General features: G+C 40.9%; 1 protein-coding gene across 4 annotated transcripts in view; it reads right to left on the bottom strand.

Annotated features, from left to right (window-relative positions):
* NCAM1 (neural cell adhesion molecule 1) overlaps positions 1 to 12564 on the bottom strand; it is a 324148-nt gene that overhangs the window by 7576 nt on the left and 304008 nt on the right. For all 4 annotated transcript variants that reach the window (XM_066606907.1, XM_066606909.1, XM_066606908.1 and 1 more), the window contains one exon: positions 2956 to 3163. In XM_066606907.1, coding sequence (XP_066463004.1) covers positions 2956 to 3163 — 208 coding nt within the window. The remainder of the gene's footprint in view (positions 1 to 2955; positions 3164 to 12564) is intronic.

Below are 12564 nucleotides of genomic sequence, written 5' to 3'. Positions count from 1 at the left end.
CATCAAAATCCGCAGTTAGACCTGTAGAATTTGGTGTGGAATTTTGCAGCTGCTGATTTGCGCCCTGCGGTGTAATTCCATCCCCTGTGGAAGGTCCCTTAGTGCACATAAAGGCATTGAAGGGGTGTCCACCATTCTGGATTCTGTGAGTCAGAAATGAAAAGCTACTGACAAGCAGCAAGTCGGACCGTGGCGGATTCTAGCCATTCATGTATTACATGGACAACTCCATCTTCAGCGGAAGTAGGCGGCTGACTGCATCATTCCCTAGTATTATTAGGAGTTTGCCATGGTCTTGGGTACTGAACTCAGTGATCAACGGATAACCACACTGGCACTCAGATTGATCCCCCAGCAGTTACATTAAAATTGGAAAAAACATCTGGAAAATTTCATTTTTTTTAAATTTTAAATTATGAATTTATGTCTCATGCAAATATAACTCAGTGGACTTAAGTCCATTTTCAACCCTTAGTAACAACTAATTTTATTCTTAAGAACCAGTAAATGGTTTGCCCTTTTGCGGTCATAACTAGAGATGAGCGAGTATACTCGCTAAGGCTAACTACTCGAGCGAGTAGTGCCTTAGCCGAGTATCTCCCCGCTCGTCTCTAAAGATTCGGGGGCCGGCGGGGGAGGGGGAGAGGGGAGCGGCGGGGAGGAACGGAGGGGAGATCTCTCTCTCCCTCTCTCCCCCCCGTTCCTCCCTGCTCACCGCCGCTACTCATCTGTCACCTGCGCCGGCAGTCGAATAATAATAATAAACTTTATTTGTATAGCGCCAACATATTCCGCAGCGCTTACATAGACAGGGGGAATACAGAAGGACAAAATACGAGCGGGAGGATACTCGGCTAAAGCCCTACTCGCTTGAGTAGTTAGCCTTAGCGAGTATACTCGCTCATCTCTAGTCATAACCATTTTATTTTCCCTTTAGTGTAGCTGAGTGACACCGTGTATTTTGCAGGAGGAGTTTCAGTTTTTATAGGAACTAATTTCGGTTACATATCAAACATTTAAGCTTTATTATTTTTTTTGCATGGGGCAATGGAAAAAAGAAAGCAATTTTTCACTATTTTTTTTAGGATTTATTTTTACAGTGTTTACTTTGTGTCCTAAATATTATGTTAACTTTATTCTACGGGTCATTACAATTATGACAACACCAAATTCATCGATGTTTTATGTTTTGCTTCTTTTGCACAATATAAATACTTTGTGTCTTACAAAAAGATTTTTTCTGGCATCACATTTCCATACAAGGACATTTTTATTTTTTTGTCAACAGGTCTGTATGATGGCTTTCTTTTGTAAGATAACTTGTACTTTTTATTGGTACCATTTTAAGGTATATACAACTTTTTGATTACTTTTTATTGTTCTTACACTGGGAAGTAAGAAGAACAGCAAATACCCTTTTTGAAATAGTTTCATATTTTTTAAGTAATTTACTGTGCTGGATAAATAATGTAATCATTTGTAGTAGGGTTTCTTACGGATATGTTAACACCAATTAAAATGAGTTTTTCCTTAGCTTGACTCTAAACGTGATGTGATATCAGGGTAGTTTATTTACACTTTGAATTACTTTACAATGGATTTTGCTATGTTAAGATAACTTTCTGCGCTGTGCTATAACATTCAAGGCAAAATTTCTCACATCTATAAAATTAAAAAAATTGTGTTAGAGGAAAAAATGTAACTTTTTTTTCTGTAAAACCAGTTAGATGCTGCGGTCATCAATGACAGCAGTATCTGTGGCTTTAGATGGCATGGAGGAGTGTTTAGGTAAAGGTAAAGTCCCCTGGTGAAAGCACCGAGTCATGATTGACTCACATCGTGATGTTTTCTTGGCAGACTGTGTTTGCAGGGTGGTTTGCCATTGCCTTCCCCAGTCATCTTTACCCTCCAGCAAGCTGGGTACTCATTTTACCAACTTCAGAAGGATGGAAGGCTTAGTCAACTTTTAGCTGGCTACCTAAACCAAGTGGGGATTGAACCTGCAACCTTCAGGTCATGAGCGAGAGCTTAACACTGCATTCCTGCTGCCGTAACACTCTGCAACACCCGGGGCTCAGAAGAGTGATTAGATGAGTGGAAAAAAAGACCCTCTCTTGTGACAACTAAAGACCCAATATGCTGACTGACTGTTTAAAAAAGAGGTGTGATAACCTGAACAGAAGTCCATGTTACCCTTCCTTGGGACAGGGAGACAGATAGGAGAATCACACATTGTTCTTTGCTACCTGCTCCTACCCTGCTGTATCTCTTCTGCTCTTGGGTCAAGAAAGGTGACGTCACTCCTTAAGGAGAGCACCCAAAAAGTGTGTGGAGACACTTAGGGGATGAGTTGGTCGGGGGATGGCATAATCTCTCCCCAAGGAGAGCACCCAGAAGGGATGTGAGAAAATACCTGAGAGGTGATTGAGGAGACTTATAAAGGCCATGCACGCTCCTCTGGGTAATTTATGCAAATAAGGAAGATGGAAGTAGAGGAAGAGGTATTGTTCCATTTTCTGTTCTTTATACAGACTGAGTGACAGCTGTAAATTCAGTGTTCCCAACCTGACTTCAAATAGCTTTGGTCTTGTTCGATCAAGGCTACAGACATGCTTTTGGTCTAGCTTTAAAGCCATAAAAAGAGCAACCAATGCAGAAATGTTAAAACAACTTTTCTTCACAAGGCATAGTCTAATTCAAACTCAATGTCAATGTGGTCAACAGTGTTCTTTTATTTAGCAGAGACCCGTATCTTTGTCCTAGGCATGTGAATCTTTTCATGTATCAAGAAATAGACGTTGCTATAAAGTTTCCCAGCTTTGACAAATGATCTATTGCAAGCCAACTTAAATTATGATGTTTTTATACTTGACCTAATTAACTCATCCATACTATTTATACTTGACCTAATTAACTAATCAATATATTTAATAGAACCATAAAAGGTATACTTACGAAAATGCTGCCTTTCCTTCTTCAATGTCTTTGCCTTTGGCGCCTGGGCCAGCTTTCCCACAGAAATTGACGGCAATGCACATGAGCAGACCACACTTGTTGAGGAAGTAGCATGTTACATCCACAGCCACCAACAGAAGAACAAAGACGATGATAAGGATGCCTACAATGGCTCCTGTACCCAAACCGGAGCTGGTGCTTGTGGTGGCTTTAGGAAGAGAAAAAAATGGAAAACATAGTTAGATATAGCTGCTTAACGAATCCTAAGCACCATCTAACAGATTTAATGCTTACACAAACTGTGCGGCGAATGACTTTAAGTGACATATATTACTGGCTTCAATAAACTTCTTTTTTTAATATGTTTAAATGAAATTTAAGGCCGAGCCTTAGGGAAATATGATTGCAAGGATCTTTTCTGATGAGGAAAATAAATCAAAACCACATTATTATATTCGGACGAGAATTGTTAAAGTTATCTCAAGGACATAGGGCTGAAAATGCAATAAATCTCACTCAATGTATATATTTTTATATGGTCCCAGGGCTCATAGCCATAATGGTTTGTGCAAAGGAGAATCTCTTAGCTTCTCCTAACCTGGACAAAGGGATGTAATGACCATTGGGTTTCCTTTTTGACGTATTACCCAACTCAAATCAATATTCGATCATGTATTCTGTAGACGCTACATTGACTATAGAGTCAGCAAAATGGCAAACATTGCATCGTTGTAGGATATATTACTTGTTTTTCGTATAAAATGAATGCAAGATAATTAAGATAACGTCATAATCAAGCAAACAGTACAAAATCGAATTGCCATGATTCTTAAAAATGTTGCTTTTGTTCATAATGTTCCCATTTTTATTGCTGCAATACATATAGATTCTAAAGCAACTTTGCAAATGCTCATCATTAAAAATATCCTATCAATCTCTGTACATAACAACCTTACAGAGCCATGTGTTTTTATGGTCACAAACAGTGATGAGCCAACTTTTCAAAAGTTCAGTTCAACCGGTTTGCCAAATTTCGGCAAAAAGTTTGATTTGGCCTGAATCGAACAGGAACTTTACCAATACCCCTATAATGTTTTATAATGAGGTGATTGTGGAATTTTAGTTGATTTAGCCGAGATTAACTGCCTGAGATTCGGGTTCACACTGAACTGAACTTTTAGTAAAATTCGATCGAAATAAGGTTTAACTGTTTCGGCTCACTGAACATTAGTCATAAACAACAAATAAATGCTGCATACACTCTGATTCTGCAATCATGTATCTACTCAGCTCCCCTGTTGCCTCTTTTTGCTAAAGGGAGCAATGGTCCTTATACAGTGGCCGATTATCGGGGTCGAACATTCGGGCCACATAAAGGGACTAACAATCAGCTGGCGGATGAGCAAACGTCAACAGGTCCTTCCATTTCAGCAAGAATAAAAATACGCGCTAGTTGGCTGTACATCTTACTGCGTGAACAGGGAGATGTTCTGCCAGCCTAAGGGGACGAACGTTCTTTCTAGCAATAGTTCATCCCCCATAAGCCAATTCTGGGCCCAAGTAAATGAATTGAGCACTGATCGATAAGAGCGTCGATCGGCACTTGTTACTTAGGCAGAGAAACTGGCCTGTGCAAAAGAACTATAACAAATTACTTCAGAAGCAGATGACATTTGTCAGGACTCAAAACATACATATGTAATATATACAGGAACCTGTCACCTGCCTAAAGCACCATAGACTAATTTATGGCGGATGGCCAGAAGACAGGTGATTTATTTTTTATACTCACCTGTTCCCTGGATCCCACGGCGCTCGCTGCTTAAGTCTGCGCTGCACACACAAATTCTGATTCTAGTGTGCACTAATAACCTGATATTTTTATACATAGTTATTAGGTCACCCCTCAGTTGTCTTTTTCCTAAGCTAAATAACATTAATTTCGCTACCCTTTCTGGGTATTGTAGTTTGCCCATTCCATTTATTACTTTAGTTGACCGTATTTGAACCCGCTTAAGCTTTGATGTCTTTCTTGAGCATCAGTGCCTACAACTGCACACAATATTCCATGTGTGGTCTGACCAGTGACTTGTAAAGAGGAAGAACACTGTCCTCATCATGTGCCCCTAGACCTTTTTCGATATACTTCATGATCCTATCTGCCTTGACAGCAGCTGCCTGACACTGGTTGTTCCAGATAAATTCTCCGGTCTTGCTTCTCGGATCTCTTAAGTGAACCAAAAGGTTGTAGAGCAGGAAGGGCAACTGTTTCGGCTTCAAAAGAATAGAACATAAAGTGAAGACTCACATCTTCCCAGGTATGCCTGCTGCTTACTGCACTTCTGCGTGAAGTACTTGATAGCCATTTCTATTTACAGGCTCCTGTCTTTCATTGTGTACTCACACCATTACTGATTTATCGTTTGAAATTACTTCAGCTGAGAAAAAAAACTGCAGGAAACTCTTCTGCCTGTAATCTAGTGTGGTTGTAAATTGGAAATTGTCACGCCATGCCACCACTGTCCATCTTGCTTACCTGCTGCTGGGGGCACGTTCGGATATAACCATCAGCCATGCATTGCTCTCCACACTTGCTCCTCTGTTGGCTCATTGGTGCCTACCCACAGTTCCCGCATGTGCTCCTGCCCTCTTTCTTAAAGGATCGGTGCATGCTCCCTAAACCTGTTCCCCTCCAATCCTGCAATATTAGGCATCCACACCCTAGGGTGGATGCCTAAGCAACTGGTCCCATTAGCCATTGTGAAAAAGCCCCAGAAGTTCTGTATTCCAGTTCTTGTATTTGAGGATTTTGACTTATGTACTCCCTGACCTTGGCACTGTACTTTGAACTTTGTAATTACCCACCACCTGCCCTATTGTCTGGAAATTCTTATTGCACCTGTGCCACCAGCCATGACTCAAATCTGTCTTTCATCTATGCCCCTGGTCAGATCATCAGGTATTGCGCCGCAACCCAATGCAGAATCAGCTGCCTCACTACCGGGACTATTTGTGTAATTACTCGGGGACCTGGTCTAAAGAGCGAAACCAGGGTTTCCTAATTGCTGCTTCCTCAGTTAGTCCAAATGAGTCATAAACATTAAATAAATGACAAAACAGTTCCACACGCCTTCTCCTTTTTTCTAGAATTTTATTAATAGGAAATTATCCACCAGTGAAATTAATTGTACAAGAGATACAAGTATATGGCTTTTGGCTTCGTTCAAGGTTGATACATACATGCTCCATCCATTCCTTTTTTTTAAAAAACATCACTCACAGGCAAATCCTTTCAAAAAGCAGGAGAATGGACAAGCCAAGATACAGAGAAGAAGCAGAGAAATTGGTGGGGTGAAGCCGGGAGCGTCATATACAATGCCTGACATCACAGAAACTTTCAAAGCTGCGTAATATCAAAGGTTTGCTGATGTTCATTTCTTCTGAAGAACCGTACAGTTGAAAGATATGTTTAGACGGCATAGAAAAGTACAAGGGTTAATAAGTGTTACTAACGCGCCTTTCATGATAAAAACTCCCACAGTCATCACTGATTCACAATATCCCCTAAACACCCCTAAAGTTTTAATATCAGGGGAGCTACATGTATTGTGTCAGGTAACCTTTATCTCGTCTTTATGGTTGTTTGATTTGTTCAGTAGCCTTGAGAAGATATAATTATAACAGCAGTTGTAGAAAAAGGCTGGTATTAAAGAAGGTTGGGTGCAATTATGATTACGGAAGGATAGCTGCCAGTTACTTTAGCATTATATTGGTGCCTTTTTGTCTTTCTCCGCCGCCTAAATACCTACAGTAAAGCCCATGCTGTACATTCATGGAATATACTCTTGGTTCATGGTTGAGCATAAGCGTTTTTTGGGCACATGAAGGTTGCGAAAAAAGTAATCAAAAATGTTTCTTTTATTAGATGAGTTTATGGTATTTTTTTTAAACTGCCTATTTTTTATTTCTTTAGGTAACTCTGGGATTACTCATATATTTCATTATCTGTTAAGCTTTATGAAAATTAGCTCCAAAAATGTTGGCAACTCATCTACTCTACAACAGAGATCCCCAACCAGTGGATGAGAAGCCACGTGTTGCTGATGATCTGCAAGTGGAATAGCTTGCAACTGTAGCCTTAAACTATGACCATATGCACCAGCAACAATACTGTAGACATATCCTAATCTTGAAGAGTGCAGATTTAGATGGAATCCTAACACTGTGACAAATTTTTCAGTTGAATGTGGATCCCGAATAATACTAAAGATTAATTATGGTTCAAAAGGTAAAAAAAAGAATGGGGATCTCTGATCTACACTATGGCCTGCAACCATCACTAAGTAACGTACTTAGTGGTTTCAAGCCACTCTGGTCTCTTTCTATCATCCCAATAAAATGTGCAAGTCCATATAAATGTGAATTTGGACCTTACTTGGCAAATGCAAAAGTACTGTATCAAAATATCTAGAATTCAATATGACATGGTAGTTTTCAGGAGACTATCACTGCCCAACATTATTGACCACACTACTTTAAAGTGACGCTCCAGTTTTGGGACACAATTCTGAACCAGTACTAGAGGATGGAGGGGTATCTGACCTGTACTTTATCTTTTCCTCCTGGTCCATCATTTCATTGATTCTGTTCCTGTTTTTTAGGCAGCCAAGATGGGCGCCGTCACCTTCAGACTACCAGAGTATGGACAGTGCATTGATAGTGATAGGACTACAAATGCACTGTAGTTGCTCTGTGATTGGCCAACACTGCTCACATGATTAGTGTTGGACAATTACAGACCAGTTCACAGTGTCTATCAGATCGTTAGAAAATGACAGCAACCATCATGACTGCCCAAAATTGAAGCACTGAGCCAGCGGAATGGAAGGGCCAGGAAAGAAGTTAAAGTACAAGTAGGATACCCCTTCACCCTTCAGTTTCGAGACTGGATTTTGTCCTGAAACTGGAGGGCCACTTTAAATCCATCCATTTAGCTATTATTACATATGAATTAAACCAATACTGATAGACTGTAGCCAAGAGTTTGACAACAAAATGGCTGCCTTCATAATACAGGGATGCAAACATTTCAGATATATCTATTGTTTTGATACTTTCACAAAAATGTCTTGGACTTTTTACTGCAATGTTTAATGCAGAAAGCAACTAACAGAATTATCAAAGGTGAGGACAGATAATCAACATAGTTATACAATATCATCTCATTCACATTTTACAAAAACAAAGCTTTAACTTTCTACAATTGTTGTTTTTTATTATTACATATGTCTATTACCCTTACAAAGTTGTCTACAAAAATAATAGTTCAATGGGAATACAATAGTTGGCACATTGTGGGCTCAGGGTAGGTAATATGCCTAGTACATAGACTTAAATTTGACATCCATTAAAAAAGGGTCAAGGGTCGAGGCAAAAATACCACTGATGACCTATCATCAGGATAGGTCTTCAATTGATAGGCTGCAGTCCCCCACTTCGGATCCTGGTTGATCAGCTGATCAGGCAGCTGTTGTCAGCACCAGGATACACATGTGTTGGAGTAGAAGCTGATGCTCCGATCCCTGCGTAGTGGTTGGTACTTGTAATTGTAGGCGCAGCTCCCAGTGATTTCAATCTGATGCCAGCCTTGCAGGTACAAGTGCCATCCACTACACAGAAATCGGAATAGTAGCTTTTCCTCTAACCCCTATTTGTAGTGACACTGACAGCAGGTGCCCGATCAACTGATCTGCTAGGATCCCGATCGACAGACCCAGGCCAATCAATTATTGATAAAGTATCCTAAAGACAGGCCTTCAATAGTATTTTTGCCTGGAAAATCCCTTTAATAAATTGTGTTCTCATTGTCTGTTTGACCTCTTTTTGTTTAATGTATATGCAAGGAAAAGCTCTCGATGTACATGTTAAATGGAGATTGGTATCCATCACAGGCATCAATCACCCATAATGGCAGATAGTAGAAGGCTCACTTATGCACATTTGGTGGAATTGTGTGATTATACGCCCATCATGGAACTGCATTAGACAACTGGTCCAGAGAATTGTGGGTTATCTGACATTGTCGTTCCCTACTGTGGCGCTTCTGTCATCGGGTCTGGATAGCCTTCTTACCACAGCTAGCTACCTGTTTTCCCACATCTTGACAGTGACTAGAACTCTCACAGCAAAAAAACTGCAAAGACACTGTAGCTGAAAGACTTGGAAACGTGACCAAATTCCATCTGATATGGGCTAAATGGCTTGATTCAGGAAATTACAATATTAGGCTACTTCTACTTTGGACAACTGTTGGGCAGTTCAGCACCTAATAGCCAACCCAATGATTATGTTTGTGTGCTTTCACACAGGAGTGATGATCACTCAGTGAATGGAGGCGGAGCATGCTGGAGATCTCTTTTGACCACCCGCCTCCATTAAGAGTAAATCGGCAGTCATGAATGACTGCCTGTTTAAACGGGGTGACAGTAGGTTGGGTTTTAGGTGAGCTGAAGACCACGCAACTCCAACAAGTGAGCGATTCTTGTTCACTTGCCCTGTCTAGTCCGTAACTGCTCTTTAGCAAGATTACTTGGGTGATTATTGGCCTTTGTAAAAGTACCCTTAGACCACAACACCAGCAGCCCACTTACATGACAAGTTGAGGCTAAATGATACACTTGATTGCTACCTGTTTGATAGCTGCTTGAACGGCAACCCTATACTTGCTCATATACTTCTGAAAAATGTATCTGAAATAATTAGCTATAATACTGTACCCTTTTGTTAGGCTAAGGGTGGCTTTACATGGGATGATGGTCAGGTCTATAATTGTCCAACAGCTGTCCCAATGACTTATCACACAGGAGCAATAGTCATTCAGCGAAGAGAATCTCTTCTGGCCGCCCGCCTCCATTCACTGTGAACAGGCAGTTGCTCAAAGATGAGCCACTGCCTGTTTATACTGGGCGACAACCCGCTCACTAGTTGCTTCAATTCAATGAGCTGAAACAAAGCGACTAGCAACTACTGAGTGAATTTTCGTTCAGTACCCTGTTGGGTCTCTTGTTCCCACGGGGAAACTATTACTGACAATTCATGACATACATTTAATAGATGCCCATGACAGAAGTCGTACAGAGGCATCCATCACCCCAATGCTACCATGTATACAAATAAGACAAAAAAGTATACTATCCGGCATATGTTTCTTTAATGGACTTTGGTGGATGGAATAAAGTAGTCTACAGTGCTACAAGTATTCCATCCCCTTTTCTTGCAGTACAGTAATGTATTCTGGTGAGATGGAGGCCTTCATATGAATAACGGACCCCTATGGACACATTTAGCATGCGTCTTGGGAGCTTTCTCGGTGTATATGCTTAAACAAACAAAAAACACAATGTGAAGCCAGACTTGTTTTAAAACCATGACCTACACGTAAGGGCGACTTTACACAAGCGTGTTTGCGTGCGCAAAATCTGCACATGGAATATACAGAAAATAGAACTCATTGCTTTCAATGGGCTCATCCCCGCGACTCGAAAAAAATGTAGCATGCTCTATTTTGCATTTGCATGCCAAAGACCCCATAGAAGTCTATGGGAGAAGCGCAAGCACGCACTCAATGCCCGTACGATTGCACAATGTGCTGCGCAATTCTGCAGGAAAATAACACATCTGGAACTTATTAGGCTAAATAGCTTTAAAAATTACAGGGCGAGTGTCCTGCGCCCATGTAAAATGGCCCTGTAAGTGCAAAGAGGCCACCAATAAAATGTGTGAAAGCACGTCGTGAAATGCACTGCACTTACGCAAGTGTTTTTGTGCATTGACTCGTGTAAGGGGACCCGAACAGCAGAAGTCTGTTATACAGGGTAAATATTCTGGAAATACTTTGTAAGAGTAAACTAACAAGGAACCAGTAACACTTGTGAGTCATCAGGCACTAGCGGTACATTATTCATTGTATCATGGCTCAGAGATCGCGCTGGTTCCCCATAAATTCACAAGGTCTATAGTGATAATTAGTGTTACAGCCTGTGCGCTGACTTCCTTTGCAACAGGTACGTTACGTAAGTTGAATTATAAAGCGAGACAATCAGGAATTTCCTATGGTAATGAATACTGTACAAGTAAAAATACTTCTCTCTGCTTATAAGTACAGATGCAGCAAAGTTTAACTTGAGTGTGATAACTTTCTGCAACAAGTTATTCCGAGCCATTGAAAAGCTATTGTTGCCCTATCTTAACACAACAAAAGCCATTGAAAAGATTTACTAAAAGGACAAATAAACTGTGGCCCAGAAAGTTATTTTAATGCGTTAAAGGGGTTTTGTCAATAGAAAAAAATCAATACTTACCTATTCCTTCCCCAGCAGTCTTCGTACTGCATTTTCACCTGGCTGATCTTCTCCAGTCCCCCGGATCACCTCACCTTCAGCTGGACGGATTCTCTTCCTCTTGTTATGATACATCCATTCTCTGCATTCTTCTTCCGGCAGGTCAGTGTAGGTTACGTCACTAGTGATGTAACATTCACTGTCTAGCAAGGAACGCCGATCTATTGCCGGGACTGCGCATGCTCATTGTCTTGGGGCAAGTATTCATTTACCATTGTAGAGAGACAGTGCGCATGCCCACTATCGGCAATAGCTCGTCACTTAATGCTAGGCTGTGAACGCTACGTCACTAGTGACATAGCGTACATTTCCTTGCAGGAATGAGAATTCCGGCATATTTACGCTTCATCACTGGAAGAAGCAGAATTGTCCGGCTGGAGGTGAGGTGACCCGGGAGGGGGATGCAGGAGACGGGAGAAGATCAGAAAGGAGATGATGCGGTAAGAAGACTGACATGGGAGGAATAGGTAAGTATAGAATTTTTTTCTAATGACAGAACCCCTTTATGAGTCAGGTTAAACTTTGTCACATCGGCTGAACTAAACAAATGACTTTAAAGGGGTTGCCCCACTATAAAAAAAAAAATAAATCAACAACTGGGCAACAGACCCCTGGTGAAACAGCTAAACAGCTCCAGCTTCTGGTAAGCACATTCAGTGGAAGTCAGGTAAGTTCTGCAGCCAATCAGAGGCTGTCCCAATCTCCTAACATCATGGCGCCCAGGATGAGATCGCTGATGCCAAGAGAACGGGCACTCGGAAGGAACTGCGCTATTGTGGCTGGACCCCATGGCAATGAGCAGTACACAAAGAATATACAAAGACAAGAAGATTAGGAAAACTGGGCACTTATGAAAAAAAGTACCTTATGGGTAAATGAGCTATTTTTACATATGTCTCACATTAAAACCGGATTACCCAGATGGGAATACCCATTAAAAAGGTGACAATCACACAGAATACTGTTTTAATGTCTCAGCAAGGTCATTCTTACCAACTGTCCTAAATTATATCGATGACATTGATTAAAGGAGAACAATTGCACTGCATTGAGGAGGGCTGGGGACACTATCATGAGTAAGAATCAAAAGTAGTGTGTATTTACATATGTTAATACTTAGTAGGCAATCGCTGTGGAATTCATTCTACTAAGTTCCGACACACTTCAGCTGGTATTTCCCTCCACTCATCCTTCAAATGTCTTGCAAATT

Source organism: Eleutherodactylus coqui, chromosome 6, assembly GCF_035609145.1.
Source record: "Eleutherodactylus coqui strain aEleCoq1 chromosome 6, aEleCoq1.hap1, whole genome shotgun sequence".
Taxonomy (NCBI): domain Eukaryota; kingdom Metazoa; phylum Chordata; class Amphibia; order Anura; family Eleutherodactylidae; genus Eleutherodactylus; species Eleutherodactylus coqui.
Note: the sequence above shows the minus strand (reverse complement) of the source record. Positions and strands in the feature narration are given on the sequence as shown.